The 24,273-nt window shown below is 42.0% G+C and overlaps 2 protein-coding genes across 2 annotated transcripts; one reads left to right on the plus strand and one right to left on the minus strand.

The window, feature by feature from the left end:
• Positions 1 to 316: 316 nt before the first annotated feature.
• il20ra (interleukin 20 receptor, alpha) lies at positions 317 to 5,501 on the minus strand. The gene is made up of 7 exons (XM_080514567.1): positions 5,368 to 5,501; positions 4,505 to 4,628; positions 3,996 to 4,204; positions 3,639 to 3,814; positions 3,422 to 3,566; positions 2,849 to 2,985; positions 317 to 2,617 (listed from the first exon to the last, which is right to left on the minus strand). Exons 1-7 carry the CDS (start codon positions 5,414 to 5,416, stop codon positions 1,517 to 1,519), a joined length of 1,941 nt encoding a protein of 646 aa, XP_080370693.1. The 5' UTR covers positions 5,417 to 5,501; the 3' UTR covers positions 317 to 1,516.
• Positions 5,502 to 7,482: 1,981 nt separating this feature from the next.
• Positions 7,483 to 22,615, plus strand: med23 (mediator complex subunit 23). Its single transcript, XM_080514582.1, has 30 exons — positions 7,483 to 7,549; positions 8,188 to 8,219; positions 8,323 to 8,410; positions 8,505 to 8,629; positions 9,600 to 9,711; positions 9,872 to 9,970; positions 10,102 to 10,203; positions 10,432 to 10,501; positions 10,904 to 11,016; positions 11,093 to 11,188; positions 15,230 to 15,436; positions 15,743 to 15,886; positions 16,051 to 16,193; positions 16,292 to 16,537; positions 16,621 to 16,763; positions 16,939 to 17,113; positions 17,358 to 17,521; positions 17,727 to 17,851; positions 17,953 to 18,158; positions 18,379 to 18,559; positions 18,650 to 18,820; positions 18,956 to 19,172; positions 19,279 to 19,388; positions 19,547 to 19,673; positions 19,892 to 20,057; positions 20,189 to 20,261; positions 20,346 to 20,560; positions 20,637 to 20,757; positions 20,881 to 21,012; positions 22,060 to 22,615. The coding sequence occupies exons 1-30, from the start codon at positions 7,499 to 7,501 to the stop codon at positions 22,318 to 22,320; spliced, it is 4,215 nt and encodes a 1,404-aa protein (XP_080370708.1). The 5' UTR covers positions 7,483 to 7,498; the 3' UTR covers positions 22,321 to 22,615.
• Positions 22,616 to 24,273: the final 1,658 nt, after the last annotated feature.

A 24,273-nucleotide genomic window follows, 5' to 3' on the forward strand; every position in this document is an offset into this window, starting at 1 on the left:
AAGGCAGATTGTCTCCCAAATTTAAAAAAAGGGTAACATGGCAAAACCCAGTACAAATCAAGATGTTCAAAATTGTTTACAAAGATAAAAACTGACTAAAAAGTCAAACCTCTAAAATGGCCAAAACAGGTCAAATTGATTATCTGACTAAGATAAATATAAGACAAGAATATATATATATTAACACCAAAAGCCCAAAGTGTTGAGCATTTTACCATGCCAGTATTTTATGGATGTACATGGCCAAAGCACAAACCTTAAGTAAGAAAATAGGGTTGTCGGTGAAACAATTAGTACATCTTAATTCAATAACATATCAGAGGCAAAACATTTTATTTCACATACACTTCAATCTTTAAAAAAAAAATGGTGAAAATAAAATAAATGCAAGAGACAAAACCACACAAAATCAAAAACGGTATAAACGGTATAACGATATAAAATATATCACATGAAGCGTATCATCACAAGGCCTGATATGTTTATTGATTCACAGACTAATAGCACATGTTGCTAAAACTTCCTTGAGCAGTTCACTTTCAGTTCAGGTACTTTTTGTAAAAGTTGGTTTTGTTACTGAGGTGAGTTACGACACTTCATGAAGCCAGGGCAGCAAAATGAAAGAAAGAGGAAGAAAATTGACACAATGCTTCATCATTATGTCATTAAACTTGTCTTCTGTAACATCCTTCTGGGGGATGTATTTACTGTCCTTTTAATAAACCCTGACAGCTTGTAAATTACAGTGAATATATTTATATCAGAACATCTCAAAAAGCACAAATCAACATCACATAGACACAAAAGCACATAATCATACAAAGGGTGCTTGCAAGCCTATTAGGCAATTCATTAATATGAATATGAGTCGAAGGCATAATATGCAAAGTGCTATGTGAGTATTTTGTCTTAATTGTGTGTAAAAATCAGAGGTAGTCTCCTCAATCATCTCATCATTGATCTGTAGAAAATATACTTGTACAACAGCAAAGAAAATATAAACTGCACTAAAAAATAGATACATTTCTTGGATAATCTGTCTGTCACCAAAAAAATCCACCTGGGTGAAGCTTCCTTCATTTGTTTTTTGTACTACAACTATGACTATTACATAACTAGAGTGAAACACCGGTTTAGCAGTGATTCTTTAGATTCCTCCAGAATTACCAATAGTTTTACACAATTACACCACAAAGCATTTAATTATAAAAAAAATATATATTCAATCAAAAAACTACAATCTTTTATAAATACACATACTTTCTTTCTGATTTGAAACTATTGTGAGCTCTTCATTTATGTTCATGTAGATTAGAGTGATTTAATGCAAAAACTGCTGGTCATTATGAGATAGAAGCGGCAACATTCACATTTCAATTATAGCAATAAGTACTCATAAAATATTGACAATCAGATACTGTTTACGTTTTAAACCATACCGCGGCGTAAATTAATTATGGAGCATTGTTTCATTTTGTTTTTGTAATAACTCTATAAGCATCCTGATAAATGTGATCTACTCACCCATGGAGATTTGTAAATTCCATTTGCTAAATAGTTCATCCACCTCCCAACCTGTTGCTCCACCTCGTTCCAACTCTCTCTGTGCCTCCGCCTTTTCCTCAGACCCTTGTCTGACAAAAACATCTTCCAACCTCACTTTGCCCTTCATCAGATATGTGTCCTCCTCATCCTCTCCTCCGACGCAACCATTATTTCCTTGATCCGACACCCTGAAATCATCCACTCTTTCCTCCTGGCTGAAGGCTGGCAGCACTCGTTTCCCAGTTTCTGGATCATAAGCAACACAAACCCTTTTACCTTCTTCCTCATCTCCACAATCATCTTTCCCTGTTTCCTGAGTGGCACCTGCCAGGATGGCATAGTCATCTTGTAAGTAATCAGAATGGGCACAGGGGAAGGTACTCGTGTTCTGGATATTCTGGGATGCATAAGCTGAAAGGAGAGGTCTATGTTCTGGTTCATGCGGTTGATCTTCATCTTTGCTTGAAAATAAACCTGGAAGCTGTGCCTCCTCCTCCTCCTTCTCCTCCTCCTCCTTTCTGCCCACTTGACCTGTAGACCCCTGAAAAGCGAGTGATGGCGCTTGAGTTTGTGCAAGTAAAGTTGAATTTATCTGTGCATTTTCGCTCACATGAGTGTTCATCTGGGTTTGTGCATCTACCGGCACGTGCGTCTTTCTGCGTGTCTGCAACAAGTTCTGCATTCCGTGAGATTTCTGCAGAGGAGCAGAAACTCCAGAGGGGTGACCACCCACAACTCCCGACCAGCTCCTCGGGTGGCTGCTTCCAGCTGCGCATGTCCCAGCATTTCCTTCATCCAGTCTCCTTTCTCCTTCAACAATTTTCGGAGCCACACTGACAAATCCATAGTCGATCGACAGAACATCCCAGACTTCTTCTGGATCTGCTCCAGGCCCCTGTGGGGAATAGGCGGGAGGGGGACCTGCGGTATGCTGCCGTCCTCTGGAGCGCTCGGGGTCTGATACGGTGCTGATGGGGTGTGACGGGGGTTCATTTTTGATGATGCTGACAATGATATGGCTGGGATAGTCAGGAGGGAATGTCTCCGCGGCTGGGTGGAAATACAGTGAGTTCTGGAGGTTGAAAGGTGGAAAATTGAGGAGTTAAGGACCGGCATCAAACTTTTGATATAATCGCAAAATAATAAGTAATACATTCATTATAACTACAAATGAGTAGAAACTTCTCTTTAACATCGTGGCCTGTATTCACCCCCAGTATATCACTGAACATCTGAAATAAGTCTACTGTTGCATGGCCAATATCTTATAGCCAGTTCTTCTTTGTGTGTTCATTTGCGTTACCAGAATATATGGCCTCTTCTGTCCTTTGCCTGAGAGGTATTGATGTAGAAGGTAGACAGCCACCACAAGCATACCCAAGCACAAGGCTGGAACAACAATGCTCACAATCACAGTTCGCAGTTGTTCAATCAGAGGATCTAGAGAGAGAAAAATGCAAAGAGACTATAAGATGCCGAAGTCATATGAAGCAAAGGAGACACAGGTCGCAGATGATTTAAAATGTATCTGTCCATAACTAATAGATGAAAGTAGAAACCTTGAATTTTCCTCAGACAATGTGTTTAGTTATTGTTCATTATAGCACAAACTACAGCATATGTTGTCTTTAGATATACAGCACACATGACAACTTTTTAAAAGTTGGAACACAAGCAACACAATCCAAAACAAAGAACTGAAAATCAGTTTTATTGAGATCATTGTTATGTGTGAGCAAACTGAATAGATCTCAAGAACATATGAAACAAACATCTGTGTATTTTTAGTTTCTGTTCCATGTCCAGTCACATTCCTTTCTACCTGTCAAACAGGAATACACAATGACACAATGCAGGGCTGCAAAGTGTTTTGTACCTTGAGGTGTGATTATGCAGTGCCATGCTGAGGGCTGGCACTGGATCGGCAAGGAGAGGAACCGTGACTGAGCAGAAAAGCAGTATTGCGTGTTGTAGTCCAACAGGCGGTGTTTGTGTGGACTGGCCACCACGGGAACATGGTGCTGTAGACATGCACAGATCAATTCCTGATCGTAACATAAAATAAGATTTCTGGCACATGTACAGGTACTCACCACCTGGTTGCGGTAGGTGTTGTTGATCGAGAGATTATAAGTCATTTGTGGGTAGATTGTTGCCAGTGAGAGCATGGAGGAGTTGCTTTTTGACGGATACCTCATTGGACCCCTCAGAGTGATGATGGCACTGTTGTTTTCTATTTCCACCGAAACTAGTGGAGGGCCAAAACTAGCTGAATGGAGAGAGAGAGAGAGAGAAAAAAAACAATGTTTAGGTGGATTTAGAATAGTGAAAGCTAACAAAAAATGTAAAGTTCTCGAATTAAGGTTGAGTAAACGCAAGCGTCTGCATTACTGTGTGCCTGTTAGCGCTGATGTCTCAAACATTTGAGGCAGGATGTCATTTTGACTTACTGTCCACCTTTGGGTCAAACCTCCTCCGTGTCAAAGCCCATTTGGATGACGCACCAGTGGCTACAGCCCGAACCCTGGCATGGTACCCCTGCTCCTCATCCTCCGTCTCCCTGCTCAGGTCACACCAGGTCCGCACTATTTCCTTACATTTCTGCACGGCCCTCCAGTTCACCCGTCTTCCTTTATTGCCCTCAATGCTGTCCCCATAGCTGAGGGAAACACAGCACACAGATCAATGTTTAACTGCTCAGAATCTTGATAAAAAGCAGAGGCCTGTAAGACACACCCCTTCCAGCATTTAGAGTGAGACCCTTGTATACAGTTTCCGAGATCCGGTTACACTTGTTGTTCGGCTTTGTCTTATACTCTTTTCTTTGAGACTTTCCTCCAATAATTTCCTTTGAGACTTTATTGTTGTTTGCCAGAAACCAGGCCTAGTTCTCATGGCTACAGCAGTGTATGTATTTCTGACTGTTTTGAAACCAATAATCTCCAAAATCTTTACTTACATTGCATATTCCACGGTAAAGGCTGTGTCATCGGGAGTGTTAATTCCAGGGAGCCAGTGTAGGACGTTCCTTAGATTCACAGAGGAGAAGCTGACATTGAGGGGATGGGGAGGGGAGGCGGAAACTTGAGGGAGAAAGAGAAGATTGCAAACGTCAAAGGTGATTTCATTGGTACTCATAGGTAGATTTGTGTGCAGCAGGACAGGGCATCTGGCAATACATGCACCAAGAATAATTGGGGACATACTACATATGATATGATTTTATAATGGGTTTTCCTAGTTCATTAACACTCAAGCAGATTGACTTTATTCTCTGTTTAATACCAGAAAAAAAAACATAAAATCGCACATAGAGCACACTGAAGGGTGTGGTTTCACTTGTTTTCCACGTGTGACAATACACTGTCTCTGCATGAGTATCATCCATAAAAATAACTTGAACTCCTGCCTCTCATGAATAATCTTCATGGCATTCACACACCCAAACACTGCATCCAAAATATAAGTCTATGACATTATAGTCCATGTCACTATTATGGTTTAGTACAGTTTATTTCTATTGATCTGTCTGACCTGTACACAGTCAGTGGTTACACTACATATTGCATTTTATAATCCAAAATGACAGCCTGTTTAATCTGGATAAACATCATAAATCCAGCTGGTCAAAAAGGGGGGTAGAAGAGCATAAGATGTGAGATGTGTTTACATTTTATTATAATCAGCGTGATATTCCAATATTTTAGGGTGTATTTATTGCAGTTAATGATTAAACACTGAAATCAAATACGTGTTTACAGATGGGGGGTGGAGGTTGAGAAAATGTGTTGTACTTGTAATGTGAAGGTAAATCGCTCTTACCTGAGAAGCGCAGACCCCCACAGATGAGCAAAATAAATACAGTCCACATCTTTCAGAGATGTCATGTTTTCACAAGGAGCGGGAACAAAAGTTGGCCCTGCAGCGGTTTTCCAGCTCGTCAGTCAGTCCGGGGCGCACAGAGCCGCACAGAGCCGCCTGCCGAGCAAACAGCCGCGACGACAGTTAAAAAACACATGTTACAGTAAAACACGGGCTCTGAAGTGGACGTGGGAACTGCTGGTAATCGAAGACCAGCCAAATTCTAACTATTTACAGTCGAAGTGAAACGCATACCTAAGCGGCGCCGCAGGTTTCCGTGTTCGAGGAAGGAATGTGATCTCACCTGTTTGTGCCAGTTAACACCTGTGCGTCAGGTGAACCGAGAGTCAGAGAGCGTCAGGTGTGCGTCCCTTCATTAGTCCTTACAGGAGCCGCAAATATATGCTGCATATATGATAGAGCACGTGGGAAAAAATGTAAATGTATTATTCATTATTATTTTTCTTTCTATATATATATATAAACAATAGAATGCAATAACGACGTTTTTGCGTCAGGAAACACGTAAATACAATCAACACAACAAATTCATAAAGAATGGGGGGAAAGATACATAATAAAACATTACATAATATAATCATCTCATTTGTTTATTATTATTATTATTTTTTAGAAAATTACCTTCCTGTTCCTCGAATGCTGGCTTCGCTTGGCAGGTTCCGTTCAGTGTGATTTGGATAAATGCCACCTCCAAGAAACTATGACAAACTGGAGCGAGATATGGAGGACACTTAAGAATAAGAATCATGACGAAATAAATGTCCAGTATTAGATAATTGGTTGCGTGACCTAAGGGACTAGAAAAACAACAACCGTTGAGCGAAAAAGATGCAATCATAACACAGCTTCAACTACTTGTGGATGATCTGAACAATATTCCAGGAAAGACGATGTGATCTGGCCTGGAAACAAAACTAGAGCTGTGGATCAAGAAGGGGCGACAGGGGAATACGCTCCAGCTGAGGAGGTTCATTCTTCATACTCTTCTTCTCTCTTCAGCATGTCACACTATTCCACACAAATACCGTAAGGTCAAGCCATCAATAATAATAAGGTTTGCAAACAAGAAACACAAAACGGATCTTTTGAGACAAGCTAAGAAGCTCAAAGGTGCAAAGGTCTATGTAAATGAGCAATTGACGAAAACAAAATGTTGATATTGCAAAAGAGGCAAGAGTTCTAAAAGAAAAAAGCTAAATCATATTTTAGCGACACTATTATTTTAGTGACTTGGAACTGTAGAATATAAACCATCAGATGAGCAAAATATAAACCATCAGATGAGCAATGTCCTTGTTTGTTCAGAAAAACAGTGACATTGTCAGGAAAATTAGAAACTGAGATACATTTTGAAAAGAAAGCATGGAACAGGAAGATAAAATATATGACATTAATACACGTGTAGATGGAAATATATTTAATGTTGCAAATACCTGTTAATATTATCATGAAGAACCATTCAATGAGAAAAATGTAGAAGACTAGAGTCTTTCCATTACCCATTTGAATAGTCGAAGTACGTCCGGTAAAATTTCATAAATAAAAGACAAAGTGAGTTTAAAAAGAAATTCAGTATTATTGCAGTTACAGAAACATGGTTGGAAGGTGATATGATGACTGAGATTCAGATGAAGGGTCTAGACACATGGCTTGACATATTTTGATGTTCATAGTGGGCTAAACAATAATAGAATGTTCCGATTTATACAATATTCAAGACTGGTCATCATATCCAATTGCGTTAAATGACAAATGATACAATGCGTGAAATAAAGAGGACCCAAAATACTTTTTCCAAGTAGTTCCACGTCAAATGATAAATATGCTAAACTAAAAATACTTCAGAATTAATTACTAAAGATGAAGAATAGCTCATAACAACTAAATGAAGCGGAACCATTACGCGCGTCTGTTTTGTTTCCGGAATGTTTTTGCTGTTGCGCCGCTTGCTGTGCAGTCCGGCTGCTATTAGCATTAGCCTGCTGGCTGTATTGTCTGCATTCTTTCTGCAGACAAACCTCTTCGGTTTGTGTGATGTTTGGCTAAAAACGCACACTTTCCCCCTGGAAACATGGCGCTTTCGATGGAAACGCAGCTGCAAAGCATCTTTGAAGATGTTGTGGTAATTTGAATCTTTATGAGCGATTTTCCAGTCGAGCGAACATCATGTAGCATTTGAGATAAGCTTAGCCTTTTCCAAAAGTAAAATTACTCTGCTTTTTAATGAGCGATCCTCAATTAAATAATTAAAGTGTGTGCTTGACTTCAATAGCTATGATATTATATAACAGCTGAGGTGATGTTTGCTTCACTTTGGTTAATTGTGTTGCTTAACACTGGAGAATATTAAAATATTATTATTATTTTTTTTACATCAATTCAAATAGAAATTCCAATATAATTACATGTTTTTGTATTTCACAACTTGTATATATGTACACTTACACACATGCCTTCACAACACATCCCGACAGATTCACGTTTAGTGTAAAATGTGGTTTTTCTGTACAGACCATTGATATTTCTTATAATTATTTCGCAATTCAAAACGATCATATCGGAAAAGAGACGGGTTGAGAGTGAAAGTAAGAATATGCAGATCGCAACATTTACACAAATTTTTACTTAGATCGTGGTGTGTGCTGAAATCCATCTGTGCCCATCCGGTCTTGGTCTGTAGCATATTGTGACAAACGGGCATCTTGTCAGGGAGATGTTATAAGCTTGTAATTATAAAATCCCTTCTCTTCTTTTTCTCAGAAAACCGAGATGATAGAAGAAGCATTTGCTGGGTAAGAAAACTGCCATCTATGTTTACAGCTTCTCAAGTTTTGACCATTTTAAAATGTGCTGCATGTCACAAAACGATTAGGCTGAAGTCAGTGTTGTGTGTAGGATGTTTATGGACACTCCAGAAGATGAGAGGACAAAACTCGTCAGCTGTCTTGGGGCATTCAGACAATACTGGGGAACTCTGCCTCAGGTTACCACACACACACACACAGAAGCATATTACTGCACGAAACATCTATGAATTGTGTTACTTGTTTTCTAAATGCCTTAACTTCTTTGCACAGGACTCCCATGAACAGTGTGTGCAGTGGATTGTGCGCTTCATACACACTCAGCACAGTCCAAAGAGGATCTCCTTCTTGTACGACTGCCTGGCGATGGCTGTGGAGACCAGTTTGTTACCTCCCAGGTACCCAAAACCAGCCGAGAAACACATTGAGTTGCCCTTTTTTCATTTAATGCTTAAAGGATGGTGTGTCTTGTGTATATGCTTCGTCTCCATTTTAGTAAATTTCCTGTCACACGTTTCTGTTAAAAACCACAGTTGATTCTGCTCTCCCCGCAACAACCATATAAGGAAACCATATTTCTGAATCTTGTGTGACTCTCCGGACCCCACGATGTCTCTTTATTAAACAATATAGATTAAGAAATAACTCATGCATGACACATAAATTAGTCAGACACAAAACACAGATGTGATATTGTATTTTATTGATCCAAGATTATGATGAAGGATTCAAACGGGCCAGCCGCACCTGAAGAATGTATTAGTCGGACAAGAGATGCATACGACGCACATCTTGGGCTGAAGAGAGCTGCTCAAGCAAGGCTGAATAACAGGAAACAGAGGCTTTGGTTTGGAGTCAGATTAATATGCCCTATTCGCCCTGCTCAGGGCTCTTATGCTTTTATGGTTTCTGGAACAGACAGGGGTGGTGGCTGAGTCCGAGATCTCGTATTGCGCTTATCTTCTGCACAACAATAAAGTTCCCGTCATCTCGATATCAAGATGCACAGTATACATATCGCCAAAGACTGACCGTGCTGTGATAACTTGTGTTTCCATGCGCCGAGCATTCATGCTTTGTAAATTCAACATGATAGATTTTTAAATATGAAAGAAAAGTGTAAGTAATGACAAACAACTGACAACAATTGTGTGAATAACTATTGATGTAAATAAAGGGGCACAAGCAAAAGCAAAAGCATTCATACAAGTAATACCATTGACTAAAGTGCAGATCATCATTATTGCATGTGCAACCCTGGTTTTGGTGCCATTATTCACTATTTAAAACTGTGAAAAAGTCCACAGACATTGCATTGTTTCTGTCCCTCTGTGGGGCTTCAATTTTGATTTGTCTTGCCTCCTTTAGGATGGTCTGTGGCGCTCTGTTGAACTCTGATATTTTGGAGTGGGAGCGAACACAGCTGTGGGCGTTAACGTTCCGACTCATCCGCAAGATCATCGGCGGGGTGGACTACAAGGTCTCCTACGAACATACATGCCAACGCACAAGCTCAATAATATATAAGGCTCTCAAACAAAAATTTTATTTGTTGCAATTGCTTTTCTCATTTCTGAATTTCACTACGTTGTGTTCTGTGTAGTCTTATATCACTGTGTTCTCAACTGTGTTCATTTCAGGGGGTGCGTGACCTGCTGAAAGCTGTGCTGGATAAAATTCAAACTGTGCCTACAACTGTGAGCTCAGCTATCGTCCAGCAGCTTCTGGCTGCCAGAGAGGTGCCCATATTTCTACTTCTCTATATGTCCATATGTATGAACTTGGATCTGATGGCTTACTTAAATACTTTTCAATTATTTTGTGAAAATCCATCACTTTTGTGTATTTCATACATGCTTCTTTTTTCCAGGTGGTGGAATACATCCTGGACAGAAATGCCTGCCTCCTGCCAGCCTATCTTGCTGTGACAGAAATCAGAAAAATGTATCCTGAAGGAAATCTGTCCCACTGGGTATGTATGATTGTGTGTGTGTGTGTGTCTGTGTCTGTGTGTGTGTGTGTGTGTGTGTGTGTGTGTGTGTGTGTGTGTGTGTGTGTGTGTGTGTGTGTGTGTGTGTGTGTGTGTGTGTGTGTGTGTGTGTGTGTGTGTGTGTGTGTGTGTGTGTGTGTGTGTGTGTGCAGGCCACAGCTATTCTAAAGCGTGTTTAATACATTTTGTGTCATTCTTTCTCACTTGCAGCTATTAGGCAGTTTGATATCAGACTTTGTGGACAGTTTCAGACCCACAGCGAGAATCAACTCAATATGTGGTAAGTTTTGAGATATTAACGAGATACTAAATGCAATTTCGGTGCTGTCATTTTGCATTATTCAATCACTGACCCTCAAACATGTCAACCTGCAACCAAACACCACTTTCAAGCTTTTGATTATTTCTAGGTCCTTATCAAGCATGCAAGAACATCTGGCATGACATATTGGTGAACTTTTTAAAGAATAACCTACCGCCATTGGACACAAAACGAGCATAAAACTTAGAAACAATAAGCAATATGAGCTTGTGGTCAGTGAGACATTCTTGCTGGAATCTATGTTTTTACCCCAGAATTAATTGTTTTTTTACTCTTTGTTGAGAAATAATGTGTTCTTAAACAGTTTGAACCAAAAAACGGTGTCAGTGTCAGTAAAAACGCGAGTGTTTGTGTCCACAGGACGATGCAGTCTGCTACCTGTCGTGAATAACAGTGGGGCCATCTGCAACTCCTGGAAATTAGACCCCACATCGCTCAACTTTCCTCTGAAAGGCATGTTGCCTTTCGACAAGGTAGTGCATGAGCATACACACAAAACCTATAATTTCGCTCTCGCATAGGTAGCGCTAATTTGTCGTGTGTGTTTAGGACCTGTTTGAACCACAGACTGGTCTACTGCGCTACGTGCTCGAACAGCCGTACTCAAGAGAGATGGTGTGCAACATGTTAGGCCTGAACAAACAGGTAAACCAGCGCCCTCGTCCTCGTCTGCATTTCCGTTGCTACCATTCAATTCCTCCACCTGCCCTCACTTCTCCTCTCCCCATTTCCCTTTTCTTAAGTCTTTGACTTACTCTTTGACTTTACCCCATGATTTATCTTCCTGTTTCTTTGTCTTTGTGGTGTTGGTTTCCACTAGTTTTTTTCCATATCAGTTTGAACTTTAATTTTTTTATTTTGTATGCTTTTTTTTTTTAAGAAAGATTTCTTTAACCCCCTCCCTCCCGACCCACCTTTCACGCCCGTCTTGTCCCCTTGCTTCTCCCCGTAATCCTTGTAACACAGCAATTTAAGACCATTTGTAAAGCAATGCTGTGAGCTTGACCCATAATGCACTGGTGTCACTTTGCCCTGTTGGGTTCATGCAGTTTCCGCTCAGCCATCACCACAGTGTGTCCAAATTTTGGATTTAGTAAAAGTCTTTGGGCCACAAAACAGTCCAGAATCTCGTTGGTACGTTTGAAACTGGCTGAGTTGATGCTGAATGTGCTGAACAGACAGTGAACTACCTAGCTCCTTAGTCACCACTTTCTCTGTCTCTCCTCCCCTCCCCCCTCTGTTTCTTTCTTTCTCTTTCTCTTTATCTCTCTCTCTCTCTCTCTCTCTCTCTCTCTCTCTCTCTCTCTCTCTCTCTCTCTCTCTCTCTCTCTCCCTCCTCCCCTGGTTGTGTGTTGTGTTTGTCTGTCTCTCTGCCATGCGCTCTCTAGACTCTGAACATTTCCCAGGTATGTCGTTGTTCCTCCTCCTGGTCACCTGACCTGCTGACTAACCAGCCCATTGGACGCTTAGCTTCTGTAGACAAGCTCATGTCCTTTAGAGATGGGAAACTGAACCAAAAGAAAGAAAACCAAAGGGAAACGCTACAGAGCTTGAGATGGACACAGCAGGGCTTTTTCAGATATATAACTATACAGGACAGGATGATAAAAGTAGAAATGCTACATGCAAACTTGCTCTATCTTTTAATGTAATTTATTAATTGGTCAATCACTACACTAAAATCAACTCCCAACACAATATTTGATGGGTATTTTAAAATGTGAGTAATGCAGAGTAGTCTCACTATTGCAACTTTGCTTTGGGCGAAGTTGTATATTTTGTTTTGATCCTGGATGTTCTGGAGTTTCACATTTAAATATTTTGAAATTTGTTGACTGATGCTTTTCACTTGCAAATCAAACTATATTGTAAACTTTCTATTTACAGCCTCTAACATACGGTCTTGCTTAATCTTTCTGTGATACATTAAGGGAATATGTAATTCAGAATTCTTATGCGCTATGAAATATATAATAAGCCTACCTCCTTAGTGTTGCTTTGTAACCTTCTTATTGCTTCAAAAAGAAATTCCAAGTTCTCCCCCTTCATGTAGATTCGACAAAGTGACACTGATTATACATCAGAAAAAGAGTGTATTTCAACTCAACTGACAGGATGACATGAAGCGTTCAATATTTGAAACCCTGCTGTTGACATGTCAAGTTCTGCTACGTTGCATGTATGGATGTAGTCTGGTGCTTGCCTGTTGTTAGCAGGGTCCTCATGTGTTGGACCTGCTGCTGCTCTTTGTCATGCTGATCTGGGCAAAACATCAATATATTTGTTTCAATAGTGGTTTGGACTTTGACAGTATTGTATTTCTGAGTCATATTCCTTCACCGAGATGCTGATTAAGTCTTTGTTTGGGGGTTTCTTTGCTGTTTGCATTGTGGCAGCCACAACTGAGCAAATGTCAACAAATACAGTGCAATAAAACACAGCTGTGCACGTAATCCTCACATAACCGGATCTTTCCTCTGAGGGTGGTGCCGTCATGTTTATGATCTGGTCATGGTCTATGTTAACAGCACATTGACCCGAAATTAATGATTACATCTTTAAAAAAAAACATCCAGCCACTGAATTTCTTTGTTGTTATGATTTTTCAACCCACACAAAAAGTTTTCAGCATTTTTTTTTGTGAAAATCACCTGATCTCATGAAATATTGTCCTGATAAGACACCGTATTTGATTTTCAAGACAGTGAAAAATTACTTCCAGTTTAAACAAACATTTGTATCCTGAACATTATAAAAGATTTATTCTCATGCAGGTTGTGCTAGCCACTCAAAAATGGATCAGAATGATAAACAGTTTTGTGATATTATGGGATGGTTTTACGTCACTAAAAATCAGTCGCATTCCGAAACATTCAATTCAACCTGCAGCAGTAAAAGCAGAGGACGTTTTTTTTACACGAAGCGTTCAATGTTTCGATACTCATTGTTTTGCCCACATCAGTCTATGAGTGTATCTGACCGGCTGTCTGCCTGGATGAGAGAGGTGTGGCGCGTAGTCTTGTCAGTCATAAGATGTTTACTAAACAAAGGCTACAAGTTGTTTATGCAGTTTTATTGACTTACTTCAGTTACAACTAGAGGATTGTTGATGTTAGTCACTTAATGAAGCCGACAGTAAATCCCCTAATAAACATGATAAAATTATGTCATTGACATCTACATGTTTATATATATCTATTTGTATTATAATGGCAATGCAGCATTGAGGGATACATGTTAGGGAGTATTTTTATCTCGTAAGTCAACATTAGGTTGCATATAGATTGTGTCACCTGAATAAAATCCTGGCATATAATCACTCCAATTGAACAGTACACAATCCCCTTCAACTCAAGTATTTGGAGATCACCATGGGCTCTTATGCTCATGACCACCCCGCTATATGGAGTAAGCATTTAAGATGTTTGTTTGTGATAGGTGGGGTTTTAGTCCTGGCTTTTGGATTACACTGGGTAAGCTGTGTGGCTGATTTCTCTGTGGACAGAAGATATGCCTGTGGCTCCTTTTCCCCCCTCTCTTGTTCTCTGTCCCTTCGTCGCCCCTGCGTCCCTCCCTCGCTTTCTCTCCGTGTGAGCACGTGTGTCCCTGTGTGTTCGGGCGCAGCAGAGGGGAAGTTGCACCGAAGACAATTTCAAAGATGGAGCAATTGGGCGGCGCCGCCTCCAGCAGCTCCTCCTCTCCCGCCCCGTCACACTTCCTCTACCACACCCTCTTATAACCTGTCCAGTCTGCATGCACGGGTGCGTCGCACTCTGTGGATTGCCGTCCAGTGCCTGTGTTGTGCTCGTTGGTGCCGTGCTGTTCAGTCCTTGCTCAGCTGAACTGTGTGTGTGACTGCTGTGAGGTCTGAGGTGAAATATGGAGGGATTCTCTTTTTTTCCACACTTGTTTTCCCTATTATGATGGAAGTATCAACATGAATTTTCTCAAAATGAACCCCTTTTGGAAGTTAAAGAAGTGTGAGGGCCATATGTCAGCCCAGCGATTTGCATTAATTGCTTCCATTGGTTTCGGTCTGAAACTTAAACGAGGCTTGAAGATGCAGTTAACCTGCTTTCCCATCAGTGTTCGCCTCCTTGTCTCCCCCTCTCTCCATAACCCAATAACCTAAACCCCCCCCCCCCCCCCACCCACAACTCCCCTCCAGCCACTTCTCCTACCTCCTTTTTGATTTCCTCCCTTCCTTCCCTCGTTACCCCTGGACATAAAAGTCTCCCCGTGTCCATGAAAGTCTAAAAATAGTTTGTGTGGCGAGTCCTTTGAATGAACACGTGTGTTGAGTTTTGTGTCTGACACACTGTTCACTGAGAGGAGAAAACGTGATAAACGTGATAAACCCGATACACGTGCTGCTGAAAGCAATTACAAGTCAACTCAGTTCAGCTTCTGTCAGCAGTGTGAAGAAAATGATGCACAACTGAAACATCTGTTGACACAAAGTTATGATTGTGAATTGAATTAATTATGAATTTTCTCTCATTGTGTCCCCCTTTGTTCTCTTTCTTTCTTTCTTTCTTTCCATTTCTGTTATTCTTTTATTCCACCTTTTTCTTTCTGTCTTATGACATTTTCTTGCTTTCTTATTTCCTTCCTTCCTTCCTTTCCTTTTGCCCGCCTCACTCCTCTCTCCATCCCCTAACACTCGTCCCCTCCTCCCCCTCTCAGCAAAAGCAGCGCTGCCCGGTGCTGGAGGAGCAGCTGGTGGACCTGGTGGTCTACGCCATGGAGCGCTCCGAGACCGAGGAGCACTTTGACGCCGATATCGGCGGAACCAGCCAGTTGCTGTGGCAGCACCTGTCCTCTCAGCTCATCTTCTTTGTGTTGTTTCAGTTCGCAAGCTTCCCTCACATGGTGCTGTCGTTACACCAGAAGGTAAAGGAGGCAGCGACGTCATGTGAACGCATCAGATGATCAGATGTGTAGCGGTCAGCTCTGTTACACATTAGACAAGTTAGATTCTTAGTTCTTAGTTCCATTTTGGAAAAGGAAATTGAAGCGCTGATATTTATTTCTATTAAGTGTCCCTCCTGTGAGCTGAATTAATTTTATCTTCTGTTTTCTGCTCTTTATAAATCATCTAAATTGTCCAAACAAATCAAGTCAGGCAGATTATTGAAGGAAGTACATCATTGCATTTTTAAAAAGAAATATAATTTCCCTCTTTTTCTTTCCTCTTAGCTTGCAAGTCGAGGTCTTATCAAAGGGAGAGACCATCTGATGTGGGTCCTGCTCCAGTTCATATCAGGAAGTATTCAGAAGAACGCCTTAGCCGACTTCCTGCCTGTCATGAAGCTTTTTGACCTGCTTTACCCAGAGAAAGAGGTACACACTGTTGAGCAGTGCTGCCGAATGTCCACGCACTGTTTTCTTGAACACTGGTACAGATACAACCAGACTTTGCTCTTTGAAACAACTTTTGAATATGTTTATGGTGGTGGTAGTCGTCGTTAAACTGATGGTTCGAGTTGATTTCTGTTTCATTTCAGTGCATTCCAGTTCCTGACATTAACAAACCACAGTCGACTCATTCTTTTGCCATGACCTGCATCTGGATCCACCTGAATCGCAAAGCTCACAGCGACACCAAACTACAGATTCCCATACCACACTCTCTCAAACTTCACCATGAGTAAGAAGATGCTAAAAGCCTCTATTTAGCCGCTTTTTAATGAACAAGACGAAATGGCCTTTGACATGATGTTCTTCTCTTTGTTCCTTTTTTCTTAGGTTTCTTCAGCAGTCACTAAGGAACAAGACACTGGGCATGTCCGACTATAAGATCGCCCTGCTGTGTAACGCCTACAGCACCAACTCCGAGTGCTTCAATCTGCCTATGGGCGTCCTGGTCGAGACCATTTGTGGAAATGGAGCCATGAGAATCAACCTGCCCGGCACCAACTGTATGGCCTCTGGATCAGTGACCCCACTGCCCATGAATCTGCTGGATTCGCTCACTGTACATGCAAAGATGAGGTAAGCAAACAAAGAGCAGAGAGGCAGGAAGATAGATGTATCTTTTAGGAACCGTCCTATTCATCCTGCTCTGCTCTCCTTAGTCTGATCCACAGCATCGCCACACGTGTGATCAAGTTGGCCCACGCCAAATCCAGCAACGCTCTGGCTCCTGCGCTGGTAGAGACATACAGCCGGCTGTTGGTCTACATGGAAATCGAGTCACTGGGCATCAAAGGATTCATCAGTGAGTGTATTTAATTGACCGACCGTGTTTCCTTTCAGTTTCTATTTGCAGAATTTAAAGATAAGGGCCGGGTTTGGCTTGTCTAACTGATATAACATTTGCTTTGAGATGCCTCCGGCCTGGACGAGTGACAATATGCCTCGACGTGTTAGATAACGAGACACTTTCTGTTCAGGCCAGCTGTTGCCCAACGTCTTCAAGTGTCACGCGTGGGGGATCCTTCACACGCTGCTGGAGATGTTCAGCTACAGGATGCACCACATCCAGCCACACTACAGAGTCCAGCTGCTGAGTCACCTCCACAGTCTGGCTGCTGTTCCTCAGACCAACCAGAATCAGCTCCATCTCTGGTAACGTGTACTCGCACGTCACATGAACGGTCTCTTTCTCCTTAAAAAAAAAAATCACCAACCAGTATGTTTGCAATTTTGCATCCAGCTCTGAAATGATTGGTGACTCATGGATAGTCATAGATCTCCTCTTTCAGTTTCGTTTCATTAGCAGCCCAGCTCTGTACACCATTGCACAAGTCTTTTCTTCTGCTCACTTTCACCGAGGATAATTCATCATGCCCCCTGTTGTCTCCCGCCTCAGTGTGGAGAGCACGGCTCTGCGGTTGATCACAGCTTTGGGGAGTTCAGAGGTGCAGCCACAGTTCACTCGCTTCCTCAACGATCCAAAGACGGTCCTGTCAGCCGAGTCCGAGGAGTTGAATCGCGCCCTGATCCTCACCCTGGCCAGAGCCACACACGTCACCGGTACCTGTGGATTTCCTCTCCTTTTTTAAGACTTCGTTTTCTTGAGCTGATTCCCTTTCACCGCTTTTCTTTTGAACCCATTACCTTGACAATGAATTGACATTTCTGTCCCTGTTCGTCACTCGTTGTTTATAATCATCCCCTCGTGTGTGTGTGTGTGTGTGTGTGTGTGTGTGTGTGTGTGTGTGTCTGTGTGTGTGTAAAGACTTCTTCACAGGCTCTGACTCCATCCATGGTACTTGGTGTAAAGACATCCTGCAGACCATCATGAACTTCACCCCTCATAACTGGGCTTCACACACTCTGTCCTGCTTCCCTGCTCCACTGCAGGTACAAATATGAACACTATCACTAAGCCAAAATTATTATTAATCTACAGTATCTTCTTGTAATGACTCCTACAATCTGTCTTTTTTTTTTTTTTTTTACAGGCGTTCTTCAAACAGAACAATGTTCCTCAAGAGTCTCGTTTCAACCTGAAAAAGAATGTGGAAGAGGAGTACAGAAAGTGGAAGTCCATGGCCAATGAAAACGACATCATCACCCACTTCTCCATGCAGGGCTCCCCGCCGCTGTTCCTGTGTCTGCTGTGGAAGATGCTGCTGGAGACGGACCACATAAACCAGATCGGCTTCAGGTCTGGTGACGTTTTGTGTCTGCAAGTTTTAGCTGAACCTATACACCATCAAAACTAAAAAAAATAAAAAATCTCTCTGTACTGTAAACACAAGGTGGAATTTTTAATTTGACAAGACAAGGGTTTCTTATTAAATCTCTAAATATCTGTAAGTTGGCGATCCACAGGGAGAATGCAGTCTGACTGAGGGATGATGACACTATCACTTTTTGTGACTCAGAGTCTTGGAACGCATCGGAGCTCGTGCGCTGGTGGCTCACGTGCGCACGTTCGCAGACTTCCTCGTCTACGAGTTCTCGACTTCAGCCGGCGGGCAGCAGCTCAACAAATGCATTGAAATACTCAACGACATGGTCTGGAAATACAACATCGTCACACTGGATAGGCTTATTTTGTGTCTGGTGAGGACATGCGCAGAAAATCCAAATATACTCTATCTGATATAGGACTCAGGCACCTCACGGCTTCTTTTTTTTTCCTTGTACTTCCAGGCAATGCGAAGCCATGATGGAAATGAGGCACAGGTTTGCTACTTCATAATCCAGCTGCTGCTGCTGAAGCCCAACGACTTCAGGAACAGAGTCAATGATTTTGTGAAGGAGAATGCTCCCGAGCACTGGCTGCAGAGCGACTGGCACAACAAACACATGAACTACCACAAGGTACATGGTCCTTCGCACCATAAAGCAGACAACACCCCAAATTAAGATGCCAATTCAAGTCACCAATGATCAACTTAGATATAAAAACACAGACTCGATCTCACAAACTGATCATGGAGATTGTTTTCTCTCCAGAAATACCCAGAGAAGTTGTACTTCGAGGGTCTCGCGGACCAAGTCAACCCCCCCATGCAGCTGCAGTCTCAGTACCTGCCCATTTACTTTGGCAATGTGTGTCTGCGCTTCCTGCCGGTCTTTGATATCGTCATCCACCGCTTCCTGGAGCTTCTTCCCGTCTCCAAGTCTCTGGAAACACTACTGGATCATCTCGGGGGGCTTTACAAGTTCCACGGTCAGTGAGCACCAAAGGACTGAATGTCTAAAGACAAAAAGGGTTAATAGATTTGAAGGGAAGGGTTGATCGGCTCTCTTGGGTTCACTAAAGTTTTTATGTGCAGACCGCCCAGTGACCTACCTGTACAACACTCTTCACTACTATGAACGACATCTCAGAGACAGAAACAACCTGAAGAGGAAACTGGTTCATGCCATCATGTCTTCACTGAAGGTAGGCAAAGTTCACACATGGGTGATATATTACATTTCTATGTGATTTGCCATTTGTGGAGGCTTTATTTTATGTTTCATGTTTTTTTTTGTAGTAGTAGCGAGAATCATTCCTGATGTGTGGCAGCAGTTTTTGTTCAGAGACGTTTTACTTTCCAGGACAATCGTACCCCGGGCTGGTGTCTCAGTGAAACCTATCTGAAGTTTGGAATGAACGCCAGAGAGGACAATATGTGGATACCTGATGACACCTACTACTGCAAACTGATTGGCCGCTTGGTGGACAATATCCTTGGTTAATGTCGCTCGGTTGTTTACTACACTCTCATCACATCTGCTAATTAGTGGCTCTTTCAAGGCAATATATCTTTTTTGTCACTAATGGATTTAATGCTTGTTGAAAGAAAATATTCTTCATTTCAGTTCATTTGATCACAATGAGTTGGGGGGTTTATGTGCATGCAGTGCTATCTCTATCAAAAGCATTCCTTCACTCTTTCTCACCCATGGCTGGAAAGTCACCCGGTCCTTTCCCGAACTGTGACTGGAGGTTCAATGAGTTCCCCAACCCCGCAGCTCATGCGCTGCACGTCACCTGCGTGGAGCTGATGGCTTTGGCCCTGCCGGGAAAAGACGTTGGCAACGCTCTGCTCAACGTTGTGTTGAAAAGGTGAGGCACACGAATAGCTTGTGATCTCATCACAGGAACTATCACACAAACAAGATGCTTATGGGAAATGTAAATGCCAAGCGTCTTTGTTAGCAGTCTGGGTTGAATGTTTTTTCATTGAATTCTTGTAGTCAACCTCTGGTTCCCAGAGAAAACATCACAGCGTGGATGAATGCCATCGGCCTCGTCATCACTGCCCTTCCGGTAAGAAAACCGTCCCTGACGCTCTTCCATTAAATCCGCTTGACATCAAATCCACCACAACCACCTCCGTGCTCCTCTTTTCAGGAACCCTACTGGATCGTCCTCCACGACCGCATCGTGTCTGTGATCAGCTCTCCAGCACTGACCTCGGAGACCGAGTGGGCAGGTTACCCCTTCGCGCTGCTGGACTTCACCGCCTGCCATCAAAGCTACAGCGAAATGAACTGCAGCTACGTGCTGGCCCTGGCACACGCCGTCTGGCATCACTCATCCATTGGACAGCTGTCTCTGATTCCCAAGTAAGGGATGATACTCTGCTTTCTCACCGGTCCTGTTGGGATGTTCACATTTTCATGGGTCCTGGTTTGTTTGTAGATTTCTGTCAGAGACCCTGAAGCCCGTCGTCAAGACGGAGTTCCAGTTGCTGTACGTGTATCACCTGGTGGGGCCGTTCCTGCAGCGCTTCCAGCAGGAGAGGACACGATGCATGCTGGAGGTACAATCACTGGTTTAATAACATGTTACCTATCAAAAGCAAAAGTTTCAGAAAAGATTTCCATGTCCTCTATTTTTATTTTATATATATATATATATATATCGATCACTGCATGTTTTTCAGATCGCTGTGGCCTTCTATGAAATGCTCCTCATGGTCGACCAGCACTGCCAACATCTCAGCTACATGGATCCAATCTGTGACTTCCTGTATCACATCAAGTATATGTACACAGGAGACAGCGTGAAGGAGCAGGTAAGGGTTTTAACTAGACTGTAAAGACCCAACAGACGAGTGAGAGTGTGTGATTGCAGGGGGAAACTGACTGTTAGTTTAGCTCTTTCATCAGCGTTGGAACTATGAAACTGTAAGTTTATTGTCGTTAACATTACCCTTCAGCCACAAATGTCTTATGAAGCTTCGAGTATAGGCCAGGAGCAAACGTGCTAGATTTTACAGTGAAAAATCGAAATTCTGCAGTGTGAAAATGGAAACTTGACAATCCAAATCTTATTTGTTTCACTGCTTGGTTGATTAATTTTCCATTAAAGATGTAAATTGGAAGCATTTGTGTTGTTGGGCTGTGACAGAAAATCAATACACTTAATTATCACAATTGGACATTTACGGAAATGATATTGATTCACAGAAATACTCTACGGACTTTTAACTGATAGTTGGATCAACCCCCATTGTTAAATGTTTTCCACTTCATCCATCATTTGCTTGTTAACCTCATGTGCTTTTTATATGGTTGACTTCTTCCCTGGACAGTCAGGGATGAGAGTACATTACATCTGTCTTCATTTACGTCTAAACCTTTAAGAGAGGTTGTTTTTTTTAATATGAAAGCAGCAGGTCTCTTAAGTTTCACAGTATATAAAGCTGCTTGAAGTTTCATGGAGAATAAAAAGGCAGGCCTGTGGAGGTATTTTCATTAGAACGAGTTTTCTGAAAGTAGATTATTGAAAAATAAATGCAGTTTTAGGACATCAAAGCTGTAAGTCTGTGAAAGGTTGTATTTTTGAAGGTAGATATTTTCAGTGTCACAAGTGACAAATACCAGGAATCAATAAAAGAATCAAAAGACGAATTAGAAGTTTAAACTCCCAACAAAGAAAATGGATTTGGCTTTCTCAGTCTAATGTTGTTGGGGTTTTTTGCATTCATGGGAATTTCATTATATATTATAATATACATATAAATAGTTATATCACTTAAATAATCAGACTTTTAATACAAGCTTGTAGCTCAGTTTCTACCATAGCTTACAACACAAAATGATCTCTAATTCTCTCTCAGGTGGAGAAAATCATCATGTCTTTGCGGCCGGCCATGAAGCTGCGGCTGCGCTTCATCACGCACAGCAGCATCACTGAGTCTTCATCAGCGGCAGCGGCGGCCGCAGCAGCCGCCGCCGCTGCCGCCGCCGCCGCCTCTGCATCCACATCCGCTGCCTCCTCGTCTTCCTCAGCCAACCCCCAGCCCCCTCCGACGTCGCTGTCGTCCTCCGCCACGGCTGCCTCGCCCTCCTCGTCACAGCGCTCGCACACGCCCATGTAGGCGGTCCGGGCCTGAAACGCCGTCGCGCTACTCGCTGTTCTAACCCGGGTTGGTTGTTTGTATCATATCGTCAAGAAAGCTGGAGCTGGTTGTGTCAACAATCCAAAACAAAAAAAAAGCTTCCAAAATGGACTGTGATTAAACCCAGGATGCATTTGACCTCGAAGTGAATATATTTAAGTCAAGATGTATTTTTAAGAATTCCTCCCACAACTGAATGATCTCAACAGAAAATTAAGAGATGTTGGGGGGAAAAAAAGGAGAGAGAAAATGTAACCGAGCTCTAATGCATTCAGAGGTGTCACTTTGACACAGGATTTCTTCTTACTGTCATGTCATTGGTTTTTTTGCATATACTTTTTATATTGCTGCATTAAAACTATTTTTTAAAAATGTTGCTTGCTACTATAGAATTTCTTCGTACGCACCCATTTTCCCTAAAGTGATTTCACAACAAATCAGCTTCTTTTTAGTTATCATATATGATTAGTTTGAGTCCACGCTATTTATTTTTAGCACTAAAGCCTCGATTGCATTGTTTTGCCTTCGAGGAACTCCAAGCCGCTGTGTTGGCACGGCAATGGGTGTTAATCGTGTGAATACCAGACTGTCAGTCAGACCGGCTCATCCAGGTCTGTTGAGGAATGCCGATTCATTAGATGAGTCACCCTGAGGCAGGTTGTGATCTCGGCAATCCACCAGCAGCACCTAAGGTTGCGTAATAGTCCAGGTTATAGCTGCTCACCAGCAGGGGGGGCTCAAACTCTTTACTGCTTTTGAGAGACAATGGAGAGAAAAAAACTCGCTGAAGAGATTTGTGAAGTACCAGAAGCTGATTGGGGTTCAATTTCCAGACAGGATTTTGACTCCTATTCTTCCCATACAGGGAAACAAATAGAAATTAATAATAATAATAATAATAATAGAACCCAACATACACCTCTGGTGTATGCAGATCTGCTCAGGTTGGCACATTAATTCAAAGTGCTTCCACGGCTGCTTTAATGAGTACATCTTAATGATGCCTGCCGGCCCTGGTACTGCGGGGTGAGGTTACTGCTTTGACCTGGTTACTGGATGTAGCAAACCCTCACTCTATACATACAATTTATCTCCATGACAAAGACTTAAATGTTTCCCCACAAGGTAACACATACTGTACATGTGAGACATTGGAGAATTATTTCACAGAGTATTGATTATTGAGTTCAAACCTCATAGTTTAATTAAAGTAAGAGAAACAACTTGAAGGGACCTTGATGTACAGCCGCTTGCAAGGCCGTTGCATCGTGAGGTAAGAATCACTGTCTGGTTTTTCTGCCTTGTCAAGGACTCCTTCAGGTACTCGTAAGTAATAAGGACAGGTTCAAGGACTGTACATGTCAGTGGTCAGGACAACTTTCTTGGTTACTGCAGGTTGTAAGTGATGATAGCTTTTGAAAGGATGTCCTTTCTGTTCGGTTCTCATTGTTACTTTGAAGACAGAGAAGCAATGGAGTTGTAGTTGATATTGCTGGCTCCGGTCCTGAAGCTGGAGGTGGTGGTTCAACTTAGAATGTAGAAAAAGCTTAAATATGCTTTTCAACTCATTGACGACTTGAATAGTTGAGTAGATAATCTGACATCTGTCTCTGGTACTGGAGCAAACTGATGAAGGAAAGATAGAAAGTGGCTTTTCTTTGAAGAGCAAGAAAAGCTATATAAAATACCTACAGATTTAAATATTTTTGTCTATGAGTTAATTTTTTATGTTCACTCTCAGTTTACTGTTTGGTGTGATCTTGATTGATGGGATGGATTACTGACTTCGCCTGTGCTGTCCAAGTTTTTCCACAATTGCATCTTAAAGCACAAACATTTCTGAAAATTGACCTTTTGCACTACAACGTCACCTTCCCAGTAAAAAAAACATGTCACTCAGAATAAACCGGCATATTTCTGAGGTTCATCCAG

The sequence above is a fragment of the Blennius ocellaris genome, assembly GCF_963422515.1.
Source record: "Blennius ocellaris genome assembly, chromosome: 18".
Classification (NCBI taxonomy): Eukaryota; Metazoa; Chordata; class Actinopteri; order Blenniiformes; family Blenniidae; genus Blennius; species Blennius ocellaris.

Coding starts and splice junctions, on each gene's coding strand:
- il20ra (XM_080514567.1), bottom strand. CDS start 5,416: ATGTGGACTGTATTTATTTTGCTCATCTGTGGGGGTCTGCGCTTCTCA. Junction 2,986..3,421: donor CTGCATAATCACACCTCAAG/GTACAAAACACT, acceptor TTCTCTCTCTAG/ATCCTCTGATTGAACAACTG. Junction 2,618..2,848: donor AGAAGAGGCCATATATTCTG/GTAACGCAAATG, acceptor TTCAACCTCCAG/AACTCACTGTATTTCCACCC.
- med23 (XM_080514582.1), top strand. CDS start 7,499: ATGGCGCTTTCGATGGAAACGCAGCTGCAAAGCATCTTTGAAGATGTT. Junction 8,220..8,322: donor ATAGAAGAAGCATTTGCTGG/GTAAGAAAACTG, acceptor TGTTGTGTGTAG/GATGTTTATGGACACTCCAG. Junction 21,013..22,059: donor GAGACAGCGTGAAGGAGCAG/GTAAGGGTTTTA, acceptor ATTCTCTCTCAG/GTGGAGAAAATCATCATGTC.